At 54.1% G+C, this 22,433-nt stretch overlaps 10 protein-coding genes across 10 annotated transcripts; 7 read left to right on the top strand and 3 right to left on the bottom strand.

The window, feature by feature from the left end:
• Positions 1 to 53: 53 nt before the first annotated feature.
• On the bottom strand, positions 54 to 1,111 carry HETIRDRAFT_441172 (uncharacterized protein). The gene has a single exon (XM_009551046.1). It carries the CDS (start codon positions 1,082 to 1,084, stop codon positions 659 to 661), a length of 426 nt encoding a protein of 141 aa, XP_009549341.1. The 5' UTR covers positions 1,085 to 1,111; the 3' UTR covers positions 54 to 658.
• Positions 82 to 447, bottom strand: HETIRDRAFT_420251 (uncharacterized protein; the record flags this gene model as incomplete). The annotated part of the gene is made up of 1 exon (XM_009551047.1): positions 82 to 447. The coding sequence occupies one exon, from the start codon at positions 445 to 447 to the stop codon at positions 82 to 84; it is 366 nt and encodes a 121-aa protein (XP_009549342.1).
• Positions 1,112 to 3,278: 2,167 nt separating the features above from the next.
• On the top strand, positions 3,279 to 3,895 carry HETIRDRAFT_323457 (uncharacterized protein; the record flags this gene model as incomplete). Its single annotated transcript, XM_009551045.1, has 2 exons — positions 3,279 to 3,475; positions 3,544 to 3,895. 2 exons carry the CDS (start codon positions 3,279 to 3,281, stop codon positions 3,893 to 3,895), a joined length of 549 nt encoding a protein of 182 aa, XP_009549340.1.
• A 721-nt stretch (positions 3,896 to 4,616) lies between these two features.
• On the top strand, positions 4,617 to 4,989 carry HETIRDRAFT_324627 (uncharacterized protein; the record flags this gene model as incomplete). Its single annotated transcript, XM_009551044.1, has 3 exons — positions 4,617 to 4,668; positions 4,726 to 4,829; positions 4,906 to 4,989. The coding sequence occupies 3 exons, from the start codon at positions 4,617 to 4,619 to the stop codon at positions 4,987 to 4,989; spliced, it is 240 nt and encodes a 79-aa protein (XP_009549339.1).
• Positions 4,990 to 6,964: 1,975 nt separating this feature from the next.
• HETIRDRAFT_478421 (uncharacterized protein) lies at positions 6,965 to 7,963 on the top strand (the record flags this gene model as incomplete). The annotated part of the gene is made up of 1 exon (XM_009551043.1): positions 6,965 to 7,963. A coding segment is annotated over one exon (999 nt), but the record flags the coding sequence as incomplete, so codon positions are not given.
• A 1,482-nt stretch (positions 7,964 to 9,445) lies between these two features.
• On the top strand, positions 9,446 to 12,776 carry HETIRDRAFT_478419 (uncharacterized protein; the record flags this gene model as incomplete). The annotated part of the gene is made up of 14 exons (XM_009551042.1): positions 9,446 to 9,467; positions 9,519 to 9,547; positions 9,602 to 9,873; positions 9,925 to 10,066; positions 10,123 to 10,296; positions 10,349 to 10,525; positions 10,585 to 10,739; positions 10,799 to 11,108; positions 11,165 to 11,380; positions 11,433 to 11,730; positions 11,788 to 11,831; positions 11,884 to 12,342; positions 12,406 to 12,498; positions 12,562 to 12,776. 14 exons carry the CDS (start codon positions 9,446 to 9,448, stop codon positions 12,670 to 12,672), a joined length of 2,502 nt encoding a protein of 833 aa, XP_009549337.1. The 3' UTR covers positions 12,673 to 12,776.
• A 69-nt stretch (positions 12,777 to 12,845) lies between these two features.
• HETIRDRAFT_482888 (uncharacterized protein) lies at positions 12,846 to 14,620 on the top strand (the record flags this gene model as incomplete). The annotated part of the gene is made up of 4 exons (XM_009551326.1): positions 12,846 to 12,953; positions 13,007 to 13,305; positions 13,361 to 14,235; positions 14,287 to 14,620. 4 exons carry the CDS (start codon positions 12,846 to 12,848, stop codon positions 14,562 to 14,564), a joined length of 1,560 nt encoding a protein of 519 aa, XP_009549621.1. The 3' UTR covers positions 14,565 to 14,620.
• A 38-nt stretch (positions 14,621 to 14,658) lies between these two features.
• Positions 14,659 to 15,351, bottom strand: HETIRDRAFT_387325 (uncharacterized protein). Its single transcript, XM_009551041.1, has 3 exons — positions 15,157 to 15,351; positions 14,875 to 15,022; positions 14,659 to 14,821 (listed from the first exon to the last, which is right to left on the bottom strand). The coding sequence occupies exons 1-3, from the start codon at positions 15,287 to 15,289 to the stop codon at positions 14,758 to 14,760; spliced, it is 345 nt and encodes a 114-aa protein (XP_009549336.1). The 5' UTR covers positions 15,290 to 15,351; the 3' UTR covers positions 14,659 to 14,757.
• Positions 15,352 to 15,852: 501 nt separating this feature from the next.
• Positions 15,853 to 16,730, top strand: HETIRDRAFT_323246 (uncharacterized protein; the record flags this gene model as incomplete). Its single annotated transcript, XM_009551040.1, has 5 exons — positions 15,853 to 15,951; positions 16,016 to 16,142; positions 16,199 to 16,300; positions 16,365 to 16,432; positions 16,494 to 16,730. 5 exons carry the CDS (start codon positions 15,853 to 15,855, stop codon positions 16,728 to 16,730), a joined length of 633 nt encoding a protein of 210 aa, XP_009549335.1.
• Positions 16,731 to 18,958: 2,228 nt separating this feature from the next.
• On the top strand, positions 18,959 to 22,318 carry HETIRDRAFT_445826 (uncharacterized protein; the record flags this gene model as incomplete). The annotated part of the gene is made up of 5 exons (XM_009551039.1): positions 18,959 to 19,007; positions 19,077 to 19,216; positions 19,425 to 19,856; positions 19,910 to 20,004; positions 20,054 to 22,318. The coding sequence occupies 5 exons, from the start codon at positions 18,959 to 18,961 to the stop codon at positions 22,002 to 22,004; spliced, it is 2,667 nt and encodes an 888-aa protein (XP_009549334.1). The 3' UTR covers positions 22,005 to 22,318.
• Positions 22,319 to 22,433: the final 115 nt, after the last annotated feature.

Here is a 22,433-nt window from a genome sequence, read left to right as displayed (position 1 = left end):
GCGGACCATCCGTTCTTATAAGTGACGGGGTCACGTCGCGCTGCCCACAATCTGCGATCAATAATACTTCGATAATACCAATCAGCCACGATGAGCAGCTGGATTAAAAATGCCAAGGGCCCCGAGCTCAGGTACAGTGACACAACAACGGAGGGTATCAACGACTTGTGGCTCGTTAGCACGCAGGTGGTGGAAGTAAAATAGGACCGGAACCAGGCCTGAGAAGACCGAGTCCACATTCCTAGGAAAGAACAATCGCGCCGCATCGGGCACTGGACACGGAGGAGGGTAGGTAAGAGGACAAGGGACGGAGAGCAGGACATCCCGCAGAATCCAGCTCTGGACGCCACCGCGTGCGCCAACGCCCACCATCAACGGACAGAAAAGAACAGAAGGTTTGGCACCGGCGCCGATTAACCAGACAAAGGGAAAACAGACGACCCACATGTTTATGATAGAAGAGGTAGGGGAGAAGAGGGGAGTAAATAGTTAGGGGCAGTGGACAACGCGAACACAGAGGGGAACACAGGATACACAGAATTTGTACGGTTGGAGGAGACTGCGATGCAGACACGAGATTTCAATACAGTCAAATTCGTCGCATCGTCGACCGGGACGGCGCGTGGATGTTAGCACACGTGGGGGCCGGCGAGCACGCTTAGATCCCTCCGTACGCGTCTTCTTCATCGTAGATGGTGTAGACCGTGTCTGGCCTCTTCTGCGCGTGCCCTTGCGCTTGTCCCTCAGCTTTGGGCTCGCGGCGCGGAGCCTCCGCCGGTTCAGCCTGCACAGGGGCCGAGGTGGCGAGGGGGCTGGCCCTGTTGAGCACCGCTACAGGCGGCGGCGTGCGGACGTCGCCAAACTCGGTGCGGAACGGCGACGGGGAGCCGTGCGCGCTGACAGGGAGCGAAAAGTCGACCGAGACGGGAGAGAACGCGCGATTCTGCACGAGGATCTCGGGAAGGATGGGCGGGTTGGAGTCAATCCTGCTGTGGTGATGCACGGCGGCGGGCGGAGCAGGGAATTCGAGCTCCTGCGCGTCGGCTTCCATGTCTGCATCAGAGACATAGGATGGGATGTTCATGGTGTTGTTCGCAGACCTCGGGGTTGCTTGACCGGCGGCGTACATACCAGGATCTGCGAAAGGCGATTCGGGGTTGGCAGTCTCTGCAGGCACCGGAGCCGAGAGATAGTGTGCGAATCCTGCTTGATGGACAGCCATGTTCGCTGTGTCGATGCTGGCGGCGGAGGGAGGGGCATCAAAGTCAGTGGTAACGGCGGTGCCAGGGGTGGGCAAATCCTTCTCCTCATTGATCGCGCCGAGGTTGAGCGGAGGGGGAGTAGGAGCACCGAGTTTGCGTGAGATCTCCGCGTACTGGGCAGCCTGGAATGGCGTTACACTGGAACGGCTCAAGTCGACGTAATGCGGGTCCTCAGTTTCCCAAGTCGATGGATTAGGAGTCATCGAGGACATGGGACTGAATGGTCCGCTGCCCATCGAGTTCTGGCGCGTGACATAAGCGGAGGAAGGTTGCCTGGTCAGCGCGCTTTGCGGGGGAGTCAGGTCGTTGTATGGAGAACCAGGACCGTAGTGAGCAGGCACGCTCGTGACAGGAGAGCCCATAGGCGAGTCGTAAGGCGTTATGAAGGGGTTCGCAGAGTGAGCCGTGATGGGGGACATCACGTCGCCGGGGGCAAATGACTGGAAGCTAGCGTGTTCAGTAGGACCAGGACCATAGCCACCGTACATGTTCTCTGGAGGGCCTCTCATACCCTCAGGACCATAATTGGAATAGTTCCCGAATGTGGGCTGACGATGCAACATGGCAGGAGATGCGTTTGTCATCTTACGCTCAATCATAGTCGGAGGACGAGGAGAGTTCGCGCCACCAGCACCGCGATTGAATGTCATAGCGCGACTCATGGGAGGAGGCATGTCGTCATTGAGCATGGTCGAATGGCGACGAACGTCCTCTGCATTCCACGCTTCATCGCTCTCTTCGTTGTTGCGACATTTCCTCTGAAGATAAAGTTTAGCCGAGTGCCGTCGTCCTGACCGTGGTTTTTACACACCAAGAAATACACGATTGCAGCGAGTATACCGATAGCACCAACGATAGCGGCCGCGACTCCACCAATGATGATACCCGAGCTGGTAGTGGAAGATGCAACGGCCGTGGACGACGCAGTTGAGGCAGCGGACGATATCGTGACCGCGGAGCCGCTGATGGTTTGGATGATGAACTCTGTCGACTGACCGAGCGCGCTGGCTGGTTTCGCCGTAGTGGCCGCCTAATCATACTGACGTGTGAACAACTCTAAAAATAGGACAAGGAAGAGAAAAAACGGACAGCGGCACGGGACGAAGACGAGGTCTGTGCGACAACGACAGGTTGGGTGCTAGCAGGAGTGCTCGAGGTGACCGCGGCAACGGAGGAGGTTGCAGAGGCGGTGGGGGTAGTGACCACTGTAGCAGCGGAGGTGCTGGTGAGCGACAGAGTAGGAGAGGGAGAGGTGGTAGAGATGATGGTCTGGGTGACTTGGGCAGGTGTGTCGGCTGAGATAGTTAATGTAAACGAAGAGAAAAAGGAAACAAAAAGTAAGATAACAGACAGGTAGATGCCTGGACAGAGACAGAAGCACTGGTCGTAACGGGGTCTGTGGTAGCTGCTTGCTGTGAAGCTGTGGACGAAAGTGCGGCGGCAGGATCTGTAAAAACGGCAGTGGGTGAAAACCTGGGGTTGAGCGAGGGGTTGAGGGGGGATTTTTTGTGAAGTTGACGGTGGAGAACGCGTCTCCTGTATGCGGATTCTTCTGACATGGGATATGCAAAGGGCGTGAAAGGAGGGGTGGGAAAAAGAGCGAGGTTTAAAGAATGAACGGTGTGCAGAACAACGTCGCAGAGGAGAAACGGAGAGCTGAGCACTTGCTCGACGGCGGCAGTGTCGTTTGAACTGGCACAGGCAGAGCAGAGGACCGTGCCTGTGTGACACACCCGTGACGACTCGTGACACAGCCATCACAGGCCATCACGACGCCGAATCTTGCAGCGATGTGCGAGGCTGTCCATGATCGCGTTCAGGCCCCGGTCTATATCAACTGGCGACCTGCTCGTCCCGAAGCCAATCTGTCCACCCTATCCTCACCGACATATGTAAACTCACATGCCCCCTTGGGCGTCAACCTTCTGTCTGTTGCAATGACGACGGATGCATGCCCTATTTCCCGATCATGGCCTATTTGTCGAGCCAGCTCTTCTCTCCATCGGTTCACACTGCATGCTGACCCCCTCCAGCCCTCGCCACCCATCCCTCCTTCTCTTTGCCTTCGTCGTCTGGCTCGGCCTTACCAGTGAAGCAGTCCACGCGCAGGTTGTCGTGACCATCGAGAACACCAATCCCCAGATCTCTTACTTCCCATCTGTCTGCAACGTCACAGGCGATCAGACACGTTCCGCTGCTTGCGACGGTCAATGGTGCGTTTGATGTGCTGATCTTCTGGCCGAATCCTCGAGTTGATCCGACGGTGCTCCGTCTACCCCAGGCAAATCCTCCCTCTGGCAGGCGCCTCCAGCGGCTCTGTCACGTCTACGTACGGCCCTTCTCCAGCGACAGATAACATCATCCCACAGCTCTTCCTCGTCCTACGCGGAACGTCCTTTGTCTTGCGCACGTCAACCAGCTCTAATGCAACCGTCAACGTCACTCTCACTGCCAATCCTTCACGACTTGATATCAGCACCATAGTAGACTCCTCGCTCGGCAGCGTATCTGCGGTCGACTTGCCTGTTAACGAAGACCTGACTGTAGCTCTCACGTATATACCCAGACCTGATGGTGCAGTGACACGTTTCGACATCGATTCCATCACAGTCACCGCAGCTGATAGCAAGTGAGTACTCAATCCTCAACTGCCCCCATTGCCTCCATTTGAGCCTTTCATCAGCTCTACCAGCCTTTCCTCGACGCCATCGCCGACTTCAAGCGTCCTCCCGTCCTTCGTCATACCCACATCGACCACTACGCCAGCCCCTACCAACCGTAGCGCGTCCCTTGCGCAGCCGAAAGGTACCATCATCGCTGAATCTCTCGCTGGGTTCTTCGGCCTCATTCTCATCATTGTGGGTATCGTATCTTTCATACGCTGGAGAAGAGGTCGGTGGAAACGGGATCCAGAGGGCATAGAAATGGAAGTTCGGAACAGGAAGGGGAAGGGACGAGCTGAACCAGAAACAGCATGAATGAAAACAGACGCGTTCGTTCGCGGTAATGCATAACGGCCCAATGACCATGATGACCATGACTATGTATGGTATTGTAAATGTTATAGTTCGAGTACGGTATTGCGGGTGCACCTATTTAATCGCTTCTCTTCTATGATTGAACCCTGGGACTGATTCTCCTGCGTTTGGCAAAATTTGAACGAAGGTGCGTTTGACAATCTCAGGTTCTCAAGGGCTTTTCACACCTGTTGCCAAAGCACCGTGAAATGAGATTGCATGCAGGGTTCCGAGTCGTTGGTTCAAGGTTACTTGTGGCACGTGAAAGCGTGTTATAGACGCGTCGCGATTGGTGACTCATTGCACTTTGACTCAAAGGCTCCACCAGTCTCAGGACATGCCGCTCAAAGAATCCGAACGCATCTCGTCCGCGCAACAGACTTTAGATAGTGGGTATGCATGACACCACGTGCGCACGCAGGCTCACTCACATCCGCGCAACGCAGCCCTGTACGAGATATCGCAGCTGCTCAACACGAAGCTGGACAAGGAGACGCTCGCGACGTGCGTGGGCATGATAGAAAGCGGCGTGAACCCTGAGGCTCTGGCGGTCAGCATTCGCTCTTACCGGCGATCGTGTGCGTGTACCAGCGGACAGAGCTGATGATGCGATGTGCCTGCCACAGGCCGTTATACAGGAGCTTCGAAGGGAGAACGGCGCGCTGGGCGCTCAGTCGACCGCGAACGGGCGCCACAGCTCGATGCGATAGTGCATGCTTTGGCTGTGCTTGTCTTTGGCACGGATGGCTTTGAGGTGACCTACAGAGCTGCTGCGATCGCTAGCTAAGCCGTGCTGGTCGGTACCTTTTACCTCTCAGCACTCCAGAGCACTCTTTGAATTCACCACAGATCAAATGTATTGTGTTCTATATGGATTTCATGGTTCGATCGATCGGAGGTGTTCATCCGTTCTGTTCTTTCGTCATGCACCGATCTTCAAATTTTTACGCCGGGCACTAACCATGCAGGATGCAGATTGACCATGTTTACGATGTGCATTTGACTTTTGAACGCCCGGGCAATCGTGCAGCAGGTTTTATTTCTATTTGCAAGGATCATCTAGACCGGTGCAGTGAAAGTGACACTCAAGAGCCTTTATTCTCAGCCGATTCCCTGTGTTCTATTCTCCTCGGTTTGCAGCATGAGGCAATATCCGTGATAAGCTGCTCTCAGAATATATGGATGTCTGTGGTGTCCTTGAGAATTTATAGACTTCCCCTCTACCAAAGCTTTCACCCTTGCCCTATGGTATCTCTGAGTATGTTATGCAAACTGTGTTCCTCTAATTTTCCGAGCGGTGATGCGCAAAAGCCTCCTATGTAAAGAGGTTCTAAGGAAGTTGCGAGTTGGAACTTCGTTCGACAGAACGCTAGCGTTTTAGGTTGATGGCGGTCGTGAGGTTGCTGAGAACCCGACGACCTATTTATCGACAGCGAAACAAAGGCTAACTTGAAACGAGCGGGACGGACAAGGAGCCTGTGGCCAAGCCAGGTGGCCACATTTGGCCGTCGGCATGGATGTGATTTGTGACGTGACTTTGGTGACCGTCACCATGTGTTGTGTGCAGGACATGATTTGCTCCGTTGCCCTAAATTTGCGACACCGTCGACTGTACATACAGTCCCTTTCCCTCTTCTCTCTCTCTTTTTTCTGCTCGTATGGCAGACCCTCCTCCTGCACATCAGCAACCCATTTCACCCATCTCTCGATTGCTTCACAACCTCGGAATGACGCGCGATGACTTGACGCGACACAGTGATCAGATGCGCCAGTTCCTCACCACCGAGAACGTCAACTCTCTGCGTGCGTTCGTCCAGGAACACTCGAGCTCAGAGTCACCATCCTCCGCTCACCTCAAACTCCCTCAACTCCGCACGAAATCGCGCTCCCTCTCACTCGTTGACGCGTCTGCGCCTCCTCGCGACACCCCTCCTCCTGTGACACCGATCAAAACAGAGCCCGTCGAACCCTCCACCTCTCTTCGTCGCTATGATAGCATGGAGGCCGTTATAGAGCGACACAACAGGCGTAGCCGGAAAGAGAAGCGGTATAGGAGAGAAAGAGAGACTAGTCCCGCACCGCCTCCGTCGCCATCTCGTTCCGTGTCGAGGGCAAGTTCGTCGGTTCGCGGACACGCTTCTCGACGCGTCCTCAGCCCTGAATATACTCTTCCTGTCTATAATACCGTGTCACAAGTGCGTTTTGCACGCGTAATCTTTCAAACATGCTATTTGATCTGATCTACGTGTCTAGGATTCCCTCCCTCCTCCTGTCACTCCCCAAACGCGGAGATACTACAGGGACATCACTCTATATCAGACTGTATCCTCCAAACACTCTTCTCGTCAGGTAAACTCGGCTGCTGAGAATGTGGATGTATTGACCTTATTGCCAACTGCAGGGTGTATATATACCACGTGCCGAGTCACCCTCACCATCCCGCTCGCGGAGGAGCAGCGTGGCCTCATCTTCTTTCAGCATCCCTGCCGAAGAGGTGTGTATATATCTTGTTGCCTCCCGACATCTCTAAACTATGGTTAGCCTCAGAAATATTCGTCTCGTCCTCCCACGACCCCTCGCCGCAGCTATTACCGCGACTCGCTAGCTTCATCGTCGCCGGTGATGTCGACACCTTCATCGAGTCCCTCCCGCCACATTGTCAATATTGTGTCGTCACCAGGTCCCATGGGCCCCGCGCCTAACGAGGATGACTACGATGACCTCCCCTTCACACTCCCGCCTGGACCATACTCCTCGGAGAAACCCGACTTACCCTACGCCGCCCTCATAGGTCAAGCGATCCTCTCATCCCCGAATCACCGTTTGACTCTACAAGAAATTTACGACTGGATCACAATTGTCTATCCACATTTCAAGCGAAACGAACAGACGTGGATGAACTCCATTCGACACGTCTTGAGCACGACGATCGTGTTCCGCAAGGTGCAGCGGGATCGTGCTGAAGGTCGTACCCTTTGGGCCATCTGGGATCGCGACCTCGAGTGCTTCGCAAACGGTGGGTTCCGTAAAGAGCGTTGCGCTGAGATGCAAGAACAGAAAGCGCGGTATGCGACCAAAAAGCGCACTGCAGACGACTCACTTCCGCGCAAGGCGAAACGGACGAAAAAATCCGTGAAACAAGAACCTCAAGCAGAAGTTGCGCCTGCCGAGCCTGCCGAATTGCCCATACCGGTGCCTCAGATGGGCGTTCCTCTGTCAGCCATTCCCGGCATGTCTTTTGCGCCTTTGTTTCCTCCTCGCTCTGGTGTACACCAGCCGTATTATGCTCCGTTCTCATACCCCCCTCCCCCTCTTCACCATGGGCACGCTCTGCCCGTAGGTGTGATCTTTCCAACTCTGCCTCCCGAAACTGCCTACCATCGTGTCACGGCGGAAGAGGCAGCGGCTGCTATGGGTGCGCCTTCAGCTCGCCCGTCGACGTCGGCTTCTAGCTCTTCGCATCCCCAGCAGGCTAATCCGTTTGTCGTCGAAAAAGCACCGTCTCCTCCGACGCCCCTACCAATTTCCTCATCCTCATCGATGTCCATTCCTGGACTCACGCCGAACTGCAGCTCGTCCAGTCCACCTGATGCAGGGGATGACGTCGGTCGACTTGGTAGTAGACAGGGCGCCAATTCCCAGGAGTTAGACCTCGATTTAAGTGCTTATATAGTCGATCCAGATCTCGACGAGACACCTTTGGACGCTCTTGCGCCGGGCATCACGCTTTTGAATGACGCCGGTAAGGAAGTGGTAGCAGGGAAGAAGAAAGAGAAGGCGGCGAAGGTCCAAGGAAAATTGCGCAAGGGTAAGGAAAAGGCGAAAGTCAAGGATTATACTCCGCCCAAGGTGAGACTTTGTTTTTTTTCGGATATCTCTGTATGCGCAAGCTGGTAACCTTTCTATTTTCTAGAAGCCAGCCCTTCCTCCCCATCCGGAATCGCCAACATTAGCACGTCAGACTTGCTCACGACCTGCGAAGGTCGCTCGTCCGCCTGCGTCTGCATTCCCTCCATCCAGCGCCTTTGAGGAACCTCACACTTTCGAGGCCCTCGTCACTAATCTGCGACGGCCAATGACACCTCCACGGAAGTCATCCGCCGGTACAAATCAACTCTCCGCGATGCGCACGCCACTTTCCCACCGCGGTGTGCATATGAGCCCATCACCTAGCCTCGTACACTACAAGTCTAATTTAAACCCTCCACCGCACATCTCCCCTGTGTACGCGGAGGGCAACACACTTCCAGTGTTCGGTGATGACCACTTACGGACGCCATCCCGCCGAAGGACCAGCTCTTCATCCGCCCGTGCACAATCGTCCTATACACAGCTAACACCCTTTGCCCCAACAACACCGCGAAAGCTCTCCTTCCCGAGCCTTATGCAAGACTCACCTTTTCGCACGCCTGGGCGAGGCATCTTCGACCCACACGATCCGTCGGCTTTGCTTGACGAGGAACTCGCCAGGCTCGGGACCCAAAACGCCGGGTTTGGGTTGCAGGAAAGCCCGGCTGGCCTAGGGTTGTTCACGCGTGGTAAAGGGATGCTATACGAGAGCCCCGACGCATCCAGTCCTGGTAGATGGAGTCGGCCGTGGTAGGTGAGACGATGGTTCGGTTTTTTATGCTTCCTCCGCTTTACGCCTTTGTCGTCGTGTTGTCCTTGTCTCTATCATTCCATTATCGCTTTGTTCTAAGCGCGACTTGTGCCTGCTCCTGGAAGCTTAGTTCCCTAGATTCTGTGTCGCGTCCGTCATGACCTCGGACAGCCCACATCGCGGAAATGTTTTCCCGACGGACGTCTCTCGCGTGTTCGTCGCCGCGCGTTGGTTGTACTTCATACATATACCCGACAATTTTTGTCTACTGTTTGGCCGCTGTACCACGCCTCCTGTTGTACAGTATGTTTGTATCATCATGACATCACGACCTCTTGACGACTCCAAACTGTACTCAGCTGACAAGCGATTCCATTGTTTTTGTATTACTCTTGTTATATGTTTTGGCATTCGCAATATATGGATATGTTTTCTGCTCAAGCAGACTTGTACTGACGTCACAGGAGGGTCACTCGATGGTCACTGGTGTCACGTCGTATCTCGTCACAAGCTTGACCGTATGTACCTTCGAAAGTCAAGGTCCTTGCGGTGAGGTTCACGTCAATATGGTCTACCATAATTTGAAAGGTGTGCTCTCCGACCTTCACTTCCCCTGATTCTGATTGATCATTGTCTCAGCTCTCATCAAGGGCATCCGAGCATGTAAGGTCAGCGCGCTCCAACAACATCTCGCTGTTGCTCGCTCATATCATGGGGCGTAGACCGTAGCCGACGAGCGTGCTCTCATCCAGCAAGAGTCTGCTGCCATCCGCGCGTCGTTCAGGGAAGAAGATTCGTACGCGAGACACAACAATGTCGCCAAACTGCTCTACATACACATGCTAGGCTCTCCCGCGCACTTTGGCCAGATCGAGTGCCTCAAGCTCGTCGCAAGCCCGAGATTCAGCGACAAGCGGTTGGGATATTTGGGTATCATGTTGCTGCTGGATGAGAGCCAGGAGGTGCTGACGTTGGTCACGAACTCCCTGAAAAAGTGCGTCTTCTCGCAGTTCGATCGCCTTCAAAAACTAAAGCCAGGGAATAGTGATATGAATCATTCCAACATGTACGCGGTCGGCCTGGCTTTGTGCACCTTCGCAAACATCGCTTCTGAAGAGATGTCACGAGATCTTGCAAATGAGATTGAGAAACTTCTTGGCTCCAGCAACACCTACATCCGGAAGAAGGTCAGTTCTCGCGTTCTGTTCTATCATGTCAGCTGGAGCTTTGTTCTTCCTCCCAGGCCGCGCTCTGCGCTCTACGAGTGATCAAGAAGGTGCCAGACCTCACTGATCACTTCATCACAAAAGCCAAAAACCTGCTAGCTGACCGAAACCATGGTGTCCTGCTCACTGCCATCACTCTCGTCGTCGAAATGGTTCAAGCAGATCCGAGCTGTTTAGATGAATTCAGAAATGTGAGTCCTGCGATGCCGCAGATCATGCTAGCTCTTAAGTCCGGATATCCAGGCTGTTCCGCTTCTTGTACGGCATCTCAAGTCGCTAGTCACTACGGGATACAGCCCAGAGCACGATGTTTCGGGCATCACAGATCCTTTTCTTCAAGTCAAAATCCTTCGTCTGCTTCGATTACTGGGAAGAGGTGACGTGCAAGCGAGTGAGGCGATGAACGACATCTTGGCTCAGGTGCGTAATTTTATGTTCGGTAGAATATGAACAATTTACGGCTATCTGAATTTACGTAGGTAGCAACAAATACTGACTCCACGAAGAACGTCGGCAACTCCATTCTGTACGAGACGGTTCTCACTGTGCTTGAGATCGAAGCAGATAGTGGACTGCGTGTCATGGCCATCAACATCCTCGGAAAGTTCTTGAGCAACCGAGACAACAACATTAGGTATATTCCAGCGTACACTAGCATCTCTGCTTTCTAAATTGTTCTTCCATGCTACATAGATATGTTGCGCTCAATACCCTCAATAAGGTGGTGTCAATGGACACTAATGCTGTTCAACGGCATCGTAACACAATCCTCGATTGTTTACGAGACGGTGACATCTCGATTCGGCGACGGGCTCTCGAGCTGTCCTATGCACTTATCAACGAGCAGAACGTTCGGATCCTCACACGGGAACTATTGGCATTCTTGGAGGTCGCGGATAACGAGTTCAAGTTAGGAATGACAACACAGATCAGTTTGGCCGCGGAACGGTTCGCGCCAAACAAGAGGTGGCACATCGATACAGTACTGCGCGTGTTAAAACTAGTCAGTCTCAACTTTTTCGTCACATACAGTGATGAGCGCACTCACACTCCACCCAGGCAGGAAATTATGTCCGAGAGGAGATCCTGTCCGCATTTATTCGGCTCGTGGCGCATACGCCCGAACTGCAAGCGTATACTGCGTCAAAACTTTATTCCGCTCTCCGTTCTGATATCTCGCAAGAGTCTCTTTCATTGGCCGCCACCTGGATCATTGGTGAATACAGCGATGTCCTCATAGAGACCGGTCTCATCGATGACGAGAAACCGAAAGCGGTCAGTTCTTTGCATTTTCTCTTGCACTCGTTATTGTCTGATGCTTGTGCAGGTCACCGACGTAGAGATCATAGACCTCATTGTCTCTATTCTTGATTCGCCCTACGCAAACTACCTTACACGCCAGTTCGTCTTTGCATCGATCACGAAGATCTCGGCGCGGCCGACCACCAGCACCACACAGCAGGACCGAATTGCGTCGATCCTCGCTGCGTATACGACGAATCCCGAGCTCGAATTACAGCAAAGAGCAGTTGAGTTTGCTAGCTTGTTCACTCTAGGTGACGTCCGGGTAGGCGTTCTTGAGAGAATGCCCGCGCCAGAGTTGAAGGCGACTGTTTCAGGTGTTGGTAAGCAGCCTCTTGTGTCGGCTTTCTTCGGTCTTATTGAGATGCGTTACATCACAGTCAGCGAGAACAAGCCCGTCGGGTCAACGCAGACAGGTAAAGATGTAGGCAGTCCATCAAGCTGCCATCTGTATTCTTGTATTCATCGTCTGTTAGGTTGACCTGATCGGTGATGAAATTCCCTCTGGTGCAACGACAGGGACGAGCAAGACGCCAGCCATCGCCCAGAGCGACCATGACTTGTTGATGGACATCTTTGGTGGATCATCTGACACCACGCCTGCACAACCGTCCGCGCCAACAGTGTCACAGAAAAGTACTGTTGATGACATTTTGGGTCTCTTCGGCTCGACATCCTCGACACCCACTCCCGCTCCTGCACTAACACCGCCTGCCGCCAGCCTCTTTGCTTCATCGCCATCGCCCGCTCCACCGCCTCAACCTACGGCACCGAAGCTGCAATCGTATATTGCGTACGACAAGAACGAGCTCCATGTGACACTCACACCACAAACCTCGCCCCAACGACCAGGTGTCGTAAACGTGCTGGCACGCTTCCAAGTGAAGGGAGCGAATATGGCCACGGGGCTCAATTTCCAAGTCGCTGTACCAAGAGTAAGCCTTTTCTCACATTTGACCTGTGCGAAGCGACGGCTAAATTTCATCCCTCTCATGCAGACACAGCAACTTCAGATGTTACCGATGTCGCAACCAGACATCAAACCTGGTACAACAGAAACACAGCAAATGAGGATCACGGCGCCTCCTGGGGTATGTACACCCTTTCTCAGAATCAATTGGTCTCCTCGTCTTAACATGATCTGTCGAACGCAGAGCGCTGTCCGATTGCGCATACGGATATCGTACACTCTAGCTGGTCATGCGGTCCAAGACCAAGTGGACTTTTCAGGATTCCCACCATCACTCACAGGAGGCGGTTCGTAGTGGCTACGCTGTTCAGTCTCTGGCACATATTATCAGATATCCGTGGACGTAATGTACTGGCGTGCACTCGTACATCTGTTGTGAACTGAGAGTTGGTGGACATCAAAGGTTCCCACGGGTTGGGGGCCAAACATACGTACAGTGAGCGGCTGAATTTGCAATTGAATGCGACGATGAGCAACACCGCGTTCCGCGACTCGAGCATCGTTATCCTCGAGACTGGCACCACTTTCGTCCGCGCTGGCCTCGGTATTCATGATCTGCTTCATGCACCTAGCATCGTACAGCCTTCACTCATGCCGTGGTTGCTAAAGCTCACCCAGTCGCTTTACAGGAGATCCAAGCTCGCGTGGGCATCCGTAGCGGGGCGGTCCCCGACTCGCAAAACACGAATCAGGCGAACGGCCGCCTCGCTGCAAAGTTGAACGACCCGCTTGATCTCCAGCCATCGGCTTCCACGAGTCGCGCCGCGTCGACCATGCCCCAGCCCCAGCCCGTGTTGACTGCAAGAGTGACGGACTATCTCGTCGGGCCTCAACTCGACGACGCCCTCAGTGCAGGACAGGACCTCGTAGTGTCTTGGCCATTCGCAGATGGCGAGATCAGTGATTGGACTCAGGCAGAAGCGCTATGGTAAGTATGCTACATCTCAGCGTCCTTCGCAGACTTACATCCTAGAATCATATAGGAAACACGTCCTCTTCACCAGCCTCCAACTACGCCGCGTCCAGAACGAGTCCCCCATCCTCCTTTCCATATTTCCAGGGCTCTCCCGCGACGCGTATGAACGCACCTGCCAGATCTTCTTCGAGCGTTTCAATGTCGCCGCATTCAGCATCCTCGAACGCCCCATGGCGCAACTCTACGCAACCAATACACTGAGCGGCGTCGTCGTCGACATCGGAGATACTCACACGGACATCACGCCCGTCTATGATGGCTTCCCTCTGCACGCCGCGCGCACGACCGTCTGCCTCGGCGCACACGACTGCGAGCTCTTCGTCGCGCACCTCTTCCGCACCAACACCTCCGTCATGTCCACGCTCTCACCTCCCGACGCGCCGCTGGACCCGAGTGCGCTGGACGACGCGCTCCGCGCGCTCGCGCGCCAGGTGTGGCGGGACGGACTAGTCAAAGTGCCCTTGGATGGCGACGCCGCGCGCGAGATTGAGGATGAGGGCGTGACGGATATCGCTGCGGTGCTTGTCGCGGGCAAAGAAAAAGCCGTGATCGAGAGCGGTATGAAGAAGCGTCTCAATGCCAAAGCCACGGCGGCCGAGCAGGCGCGCGCAAAGGAGATCGAGGCGCTCGACCTCGTCACGGTTGAGTTCCGCGGAAAGGAGGTCACGCTGGGGAAGGAGCGGCATCGGCTCTGTGAGCCCCTGTTCGACCCTGGTTTGTTAAAGGCGCTGGGAGGGGGTTACAACAAGGACGGGGCCAGGGGACTCTTCATGCCGTTGCAAAATGCAGTGGGGCATGCTGTTGGATTGACAGAGGTCGATCAGCGGCAATACGTGTGGGCGGGTCTGTTCGTGACGGGGGACCTTACAGGCTACGTCAAAGGTAGGCTCTCAATTGTTACCCTTAAGCTCGTCACCCATCTTTGTATGTTAGGCATTGGCCCTGCGCTGCAGTCACGCCTCTCATCGTACATCTTGAGCAACCCTGATCAACAAAACGAGGTCCAGCCACGGTCCATTCGCCTTGCCAAAGTGCCCGAATATTTTGCAGAATTCAGAGAAAAGGGCGACGGTTTGGCTGCATTTCTGGGGTCCACTATCGTTGCCAAAATCACGTTCCACGACACCAACAGTAAAAACTTTGTCTTCAAAGCAGACTATACGGAGCGTGGACCAAAGACTATTCTCGAGATGTCTCCGTCATTGTTGTAATACATTTTTGATGTCGAAGATTCCGATTGCTCAGACTAATTCACGGCTTGACCAACTCTCGGTGATTGTCTATGAGCCGTTGGTATCTTATAGTACCATATAGGGTGACAGCAACGAGACTGTCATGGTGGTGCCTAATCATAAAATGGTAATGTGTAGCATACAAACACCTCGCATCCTTAACCCCAATCTTTTATGCGGTAGCCTCGGCCACGCTGAGGAGATCACTGTCACCAGGGTCGGAGATGGTCATGACACTGCACGGGCGACTGTCAATATCTGAAAAAGAAAAAAGGAGCATTTTACTCACCCGACACGGAAAAGCTTGCCGGCAGCGGTACCGAGAGCGACGTTGGTGCCAGCAAAATGGTGCACCGTTGTCTTCGAGAGCATGGCATAGTACTCGATCTCGGACTTGCGCAGAGGAGGGCAGTTGCCAGCAATCAATATGAGCTTGGCTGCACCACCCAGATCACATAGAGTACCAAGGCGTCGAGAGGAGAGGAGGAAGATCAAACGAATAGGTCAGCTCAGGGACCTTCTCAGCCTCACGCTCCAGTCCCGCGAGAGAGTCGAGTGGAAACCAACGCACCTTTGCTATTGCGCATCTGCTTGAGGGCAGACTTGTACCCAAGGGTGTACTTGCCGGACTTCACGACGAGCGCGAGGCGGGCAGCGATGGACTCGGTCGACTTGGAAGCCTTGGATTTTTTGGTGGGGGCCATCGCAGTACGTGTCGGGGTTGGTGACGGTGGTAGTGGTGGGTTCTTGAGGGCGTTGAAGGGCTATCGATTTTTGGGCATAGATCTGTTGGGACCTGCGTTTAGGTTTCGGCATTTGCCTTACAGTTTCCTCAAGTTCGGACTCCGAACAGCTCCATCAGAACCCTTCAGAACCCCAGGCACTCCCTGGCACTCCTCCTTGTATTGTAACAGCTTGTAACTTAGCCAGCCCTCGACAGAATTCCCAGTTCAACGTCGATAGTTTGTATATTCACAGGTGGTCGGCGAAGGAGTGTTTACAACTTTCCGCGTATAGTCACAGTGCTCCTCGCAGCTGCAGGCTAGCACGAGCAGCATGATCTGGTAATATTATATTGGCTTTAGCCCATCTGACCGGCGCCAAGTTGGTGCCCACTCCATCTCGCAATATTTCATGCGCCCCTCTCATCCTCTCTCCCCGACTTCCGCGTGATTCCTTCGCGGCGCGGCGTCGCGACATTCGCCGTAGCTACTATAAAGACAGCTCGCTGCAGCCCCCTAAAAATGTCTGCAGCCCACCCCCCGAAATGACAGCAACCCGTGAATCGTATGAGCCTTCGCATCCCGGCCTTTTCTCTATCGAGTTCAAGGAGGGTGAATACAGTTCCGCTCTTTTTGCCGACAAAGTGAGCAGTAGCGCACCAGCTCTTGCCGGTCAAGCAAAGGACTTTGATCTCACACTGACGGCAGGATTTCGCCGAGGGCCAAGTGTTGGCGTTCCTCGAAGGTCTGACGAAAGGACCCAAAGCATATTCATCTGTGCAGTGCGGGCCCAACAGCGACGACCACATTGAACTCAATTCTGACCTCCTTTACGGTATAAAGTCTAATTTTACTCTTGTCAACAGAAATGATAGATCTTGCTTCGCTCAGTGAACCATTCTTGCGAGCCTAATGTCGCCTTTGATTTGTCGTCTACAAACATGACTGAATGGCAGGTTCGCGCACTGAAGCCTATCCGCTCCGGAGAACCGCGTGAGTGATATCGGCGAGATCATGATTTTTCGCACACAATGTTCATGGTATCTCTATATCTTAGTCTCGTTCTTTTATCCGAGCACTGAATGGGACATGGGCCAGCCATTCGAGTGTATCTGCGGCACGTCGGTTCGTCCAGGCCGTCTCTATAACTCCTTTCATATCTAATCAAGGGGACCCTACGTTGTAGTCGTGCCTAGGACAAATCCAAGGCGCTGCATATCTCTCTAAAGAAGACTTACTTGCCAGGAAGTTCGTCAGTCCTTGGATATTGGCGCTCGCGGCCGAGCGGGATGCTTCGTTGGTCGCAACCCACCAAACAGGCCCGGGAGGGCTATCGGCACAATCTTCGCAGAGATGCGTCTCTTGTGGTTTCGGATTCACTGCCCGCGGCGACAAGAACCTCTGCGGCTGTCGCCCGAACTGAGATCTAATTTGGAGTGATCATAGAAGTCAAATATCGTTATTCTTAGCGTTGTATGGCCTTTTCTTTGATGTCAGTACTGATTCTGATGATTGTTCACAACTCTACAGCTATATACATTTGCTGTTCTACTCAAGAATATGATACATGACCAGTACTAGCTTTAGCTCAAAGGCAGTCAATTTCATGTCTCTGTGATTGACAGAAAGTCAAGAAGTCTTATGCACTCGCAGTCAACCCGCGGAATTCTGGGGTGCAATGCTCATATAGCAGGAAAATGATCAAACAAATCATCGCACCTTGGGTGAGGAAGAGAATGACCACTGCTTGCTCACCTTGCGTCTACATCGGGTTAATTCGACGATGGCTCGAGTGTATGAACCATGTATGACTATGACCCGGTCTACGCTTTGACATTGTGTCCTTGACCTTAGTTGAAGTGCATTTGCAGATTTGATTCGATGATTCCCCAGCACACAGTGAATCGGTACCCCAGTCCTATGGGGAAAAAGCTACTAATACAGCGCTGCATGTTCTAGTCATTCAAGCGAAGCTCAATTACGCCATATACATGATCCATTTTTCTCACATTGAGGTCAGTCATCGAATGGTCCTCCTCCGGTTCCCTTTGCGTATTGAGCGATCCGTCAAGCTCTCATAAAAGTCTAGTTCGGTGGGGGTAGACGCCAAGATTGAAACCATGCCGCACTTACAGCTATCTCGTGGCCTTAGCTGGCCTTGGTATGACAAACTGTTTCGACTTGGGGCTGGTGCAGGCATCTGCTTTGATCTGGTCTCTCTGGGCACAGTGAAGGGGGTCCACTCGAGATCTACAACTTTGATGTATAAAGTGCAGAGCGTGCAGCGGAAGATCTGTGGACATTCGTACGTACACTTCTCAACTTGTGGTTGAGCCATCACTTATGCCACATTTGCCTTATAATTTGTGCTTGTAGGTGCAAATTTGGCTGCCTCGGGAGCGTCGGTTCGGGACCCAAGCGATCAGGCCACTCGGTAAGGAATGTTTGCGCCCGTATCGTGGATTTGCTGGGTCAAGCTGTCTTTGACATATATTTGCGGTCGCCGCCTGTAAAACAGGATGCGCATTGAAATTAGAGGAAATGAGAGTACCAGCCTTACGAAGGCAATCGTCCTCTGCATGGGATTTGCTGCCGATGGACGTGTTGTGTCGATTAAGTGGCTCTAGCGACAAGCCTGCGGCCTCTGAGAGGATTAGTCCTGCGCAATGATTGACACCACAGAAGAGCTGCTGTTCGGTTACAACCCGACGGGGTTCAGTCCTGGCATGGCACTACGGAGCATTGTTCAGTTCGTAACTCTTGCATGCAGTGCGGTAGCATTGTCTCATTATTTATCTTGTCAATGCAAGGTCTTTTGAAAACAACGGGAAAAAGCTGTGTGGGCGTCTAATGATCCGATGAGAGAGAAACAGCGCGCTAGCAAGCAGACCCGATCAACGAGGACGTAGCGACCGGACAGCTTCGTCCCGTGCGAGGCCGGTGAGACAGAGCCTGTGAGTGTGCAGGAAGGCACAGCAGGGGTGGTAATACACGTCGACGAGGATGCGCGGGTGGCGTGCGTGCATTTATTGATGAGCGTTCCATATCGTTGCGTACGTAGAGGGATCTGGTGCATCTATTGGCTCCGTGTTAGAAGCTGTTGGGACGTCCTCTCTGGAGGAAAGCATGCTGCTCCCCGTAGGCGCCCAGATTTGGCCATGCATGAGTGTCGAGTTGGTACTTTGTCAATGGTGTTCTGCTATGTGACTGTTTGTGTCGAGAACCACGTCTGTTGAGCACCTTTTCAATCACGATACCTGTGTCGGGGCGCAGAGGTCCGAGGAGATGAAGACGCACGTGCCTGTGCCGTGCGGAGAGGACAGAATGGCCGCTGAGTAGCACGCGTTAGGTAAGTAACTTTCCAAATATAGACGAGTGCTATTACGTGCAGTGCCCGCCACCGCGCCGCTGGACGTTCTTGGCTGACTGCACCTGTGCCGTGCTCATCCTGTTCTCTTCCCTCCCCTCGTCGTCGTCGTCGTCTCGCTCGCTCGACTCTCTGTTGTTTGCCTTATTTCTTGCTTTGCGAGGCTTCCACCGCTCTTTCATCTCCTTTCCTCTACCATAAATATCTGTTTATTCCATAAAGCTACTTCCACCCGCTCACGATATACTTAACGACATACGACCCCGCAGACGGCGACACTAGCCATGGCACAGCCCGTATTTGAGGAGCATCCTTTGGAGAACTACCTTCGCCGTGCGTCCGACTTCATACCGCTCTCTTCCCATTCGTCTCGCCTTTCTCAACGTAATTTCGCTCACGCAGAGTCCGGTGAAGGCGTCGAGGCTATGCCTGGCGGCATGTCTGATATACAAGTTCACGACGAAGTCACTCTTGATGACGGCGACGATCCGGGAGAGGACATCATGTACATGTTACCCCCGCAAGTCGTCCAATGCTTGGAGGTGCGCATCTCCATACCTACACCCCACACTGCACCGGGACCTGTCCGTGCGGCGTTACGCCACACTCTCCTCGGCCCTATGGCCTAGCGCGTCTTCTTTAGCCTCACAAGCTTTCCGAAGGACGTGGAGCGGACAATGACCCAAAGACGCTGCAGGGTTTCCAAAGCCTGCTTTCCGTAAATTGTGACTGACCGCATAATTCCCCCAGCTTGTACAGACCCTTCTCTCGTCCAGAAAGCTCGCAGCATCAGGACGCGAGTTTGCAGAGCGTTTCAAATATCTAGTCATATCCTCTTCCCTCCTCTCTTCGTCCTTGTCATCACCACCGTCTTCCAGACGACGTTCTTTTGAGCCACAAATACCCGGAGAAATAATCAGTCTCAACGACCCAGACTCGGATCGTCGACTCTACGACTCCGAGCCATCTAATGAGGGCCTCAGACCGTCAAGAAGTGGACATTCCCCATCGCAACCCTCTCCCCCCTCTCCGGAATCGTATCTCTCCGCGATCCTGCTCTGTCTCTCTACGTTATCTCTATTTTCGGGATCTTTTCTTCTCGCTATCTTGTTTGCAACTACATTATATTATTTTCGCACCCAGAACCTGGACATGGCGCATAAGCCTGACCAAATGACGCCTGTAAGTGAACATTCATATTTGTTTGACGTCGCTTCTGACCCGAGTGTCTCCAGACCCTGAACACGTTAGATGAGCTGACTGCTGCTAGTCATGTTTGGGACTCAGCAGTCCATGAAGCCATCTCAGTGTTAGAAAAGGACGAGCGAAGGTTAGCGCTGACGTTGATATATGAACTAGACATCTGACCGAACAACCAGCGTATTTTATGGTCCCACCAGTCCATCGTCTCCCTCTGCGTCCATCCGTGTCGCTCTCCATTCCTCCCTCCATACAACGCAGACGCAGAGTGACAATGTTCGTCAACTCCTCGCTGCACTGACCTCCCCAGTCGAGTTCTCTCAACTCTCCGAGATGTATGCGCCGCCTTCGCCTATCAAGGCTGCCCTCACCCTCAACACGAACGATCGGCCTCTATCTTTCCCTCCGAGGCAGCGAACTATCTCCGCGCCTTCGGACAAGCGAATGACATGGAATGGCTCTTACGCAGCCCTTGCTTCGCATGGCAGTCCGACCAAACAGGTGTTGAGAAAAAGAGAAAACAGAAGGTCTGATTTGTCGGCCTTGTTGAACCCGTCAGGATCCCACACGTCGAGCATGAGTGCCCCGACAAGCCCAAATACCCTTGAGGGTGTTCAGGAAGAGGATGGCTTCCGTGACTACGATGAAGAGTCTCCCGTTCCTCCGGAAGAGCGAGGCGAATTTGGCATGACTGCCTTGGGCATCCAACGGCGGCGGCGGAGAGCAGGGCGCCAGAGCCTCGGCCTTCTTCCTTCACCGAGCCATACTGCCCCTCCGACACTCCGTGTAACATCCAACACGCCGTCGATTTCATCATCCACGCGCTTCACAACCATGCAGAAGACACGACATCCGCTCTCGCTTTCCGCGCTCCATCACGCTCTGCAGGGCGCGCTCGCGTCGAAACGTTACGCGGCCTCGCACCTCCTCGCGCTTCGCTTTGACGAGCAGGATGATGACTCATATTGGGATGACGTGCGCGCCGTGATGGCCCTTCTGACCAGCACGTTGGCCGATGCGTCCGCGCGCCTGATCGAGGCACTCGACTTGGCCGAGCAACAGCGTCTGCGGGACGAGAACCCCAGCCCGCTGCTGGGCGAGACTTCAGAGCCGAATTCTCCGACCGCGTTATCACCGCCGCGGCTGCGCAACAGGATGTCGCGCATCGAGACCGCGCGCTCGTTCGCGCCTATGCCGAGCCAGTTATCGCGATTCGCGATCCACGTAGACGCGATCTCGGAGGCGCTGCACGACGCACACGGGTATCTGGAGCATTGCGTTGCCGCTTTACGAGAAGGAAGAGGAACTTCGTTGTTGGACGGCGATATATTCCAGGGAGCGCCGCTCGCTCATCCGGAGTCGCTGCAAGATTCTCCCGTACTAAAAGCTTACGAGCGGCTGAGGCGTGAGCTCGGGATCGCGCTCAGGGAGTGTGAGCGGGGGCGGGAAAAGCTGCTCGACATCGTCTCGCCCCCAAGGGTACCCGAGGACGGCGACGGGCCCGAGGACGTCGACGGGGAGGAAGAGGACGTACCGCTTCTCGGGCCCGATGGCGGGAGCGATGACTCGGATAAGACGGATTCGCTCAGGGTGTCTCATCACAGGATGAACCCATCACTCGATGCTGTCATAGTGCACAGGGGCGGGCTCACGCAGGACGACGCGACGATGCATCTCTTGCTGTCGGCATCGACGGAGCAGCTCCCGCCGCCGGGCATTGAGCAGGTATTCGAGGCGGACACTGGCCTCTCGCCGTCCTTCACGCGCGAGCGGTCGAAGCTGACGCGTGAGGAGCGGATCCGGATCGCAAAAGCCCGCCGTGAGCGCAGCAGTCTCGGGAGCAGCAACACTAGCGGAGGCGGAGCGGGGCTCGGGATCGGATCCTCGTCGGACGAGGAAGGGCGAGACAGGCCCTCGTCGGACTTGGAGCTGCGGCGGGAGCGCTGGGGCCCCGGTGGGGACGTCGTGCAGGAGTTGAAGGATGTGATCTGGAAAGTAGGGGAGAAGCGCCGGCGGATGACAGAGTCACGATCGGGAGGCGGCGCGGAGACGGCGCAAATGGTGTTCGCCGCGCCTGCACCGCCTGTCGTGGAGCAGCCGGAGGAAACAAATGAGAATCTGGCATCATGACGACCGAGGCGAGGCGACCCGCTTCGTCGGCCCCTCCGCCTGCGTCACGACCTCGAGCAGCGCGCGTTTCGCTCGCATGACACCTCTTCGACACCTCCCTCCCTCCTTCTCGTAGATTGTGCCCAACTTTCTGTCGCGGCATCTGCGTCATACGTACCGTACATAACCACTATATCGCACTGATATACTGCAGGTGCAGGGTTCTTCCGCTCGTTAGAATATCGCACATTGTACCTATGCTCATTGTTTACTCTTTGTTCGATCTGAATCCAGCGGGCATGGTTGTGGAATAATTGGCATTCGGTATGACACCCACGCAAGGGGATGTCGCGCTTGGCGAGCCATTCGCGACGGTGATTTTGTGTGGCCAAGCTTAGGACGGAAGGGAGTAGGAAAACATACCATGTTTGATTGGTCATGTACCGTACA

This window comes from Heterobasidion irregulare (assembly GCF_000320585.1).
Source record: "Heterobasidion irregulare TC 32-1 unplaced genomic scaffold scaffold_08, whole genome shotgun sequence".
Taxonomy (NCBI): Eukaryota; Fungi; Basidiomycota; class Agaricomycetes; order Russulales; family Bondarzewiaceae; genus Heterobasidion; species Heterobasidion irregulare.
Note: the sequence above shows the minus strand (reverse complement) of the source record. Positions and strands in the feature narration are given on the sequence as shown.

Bases quoted from the DNA above. Each gene is read 5' to 3' on its own strand.
- HETIRDRAFT_441172 (XM_009551046.1), bottom strand. From the start codon at position 1,084: ATGAACATCCCATCCTATGTCTCTGATGCAGACATGGAAGCCGACGCG.
- HETIRDRAFT_387325 (XM_009551041.1), bottom strand. From the start codon at position 15,289: ATGGCCCCCACCAAAAAATCCAAGGCTTCCAAGTCGACCGAGTCCATC. The intron at 15,023-15,156 runs GTGCGTTGGTTT...TGGGTGGTGCAG, and splicing joins GCAGATGCGCAATAGCAAAG to CCAAGCTCATATTGATTGCT. The intron at 14,822-14,874 runs GTGAGTAAAATG...TCGCCCGTGCAG, and splicing joins GGCAAGCTTTTCCGTGTCGG to TGTCATGACCATCTCCGACC.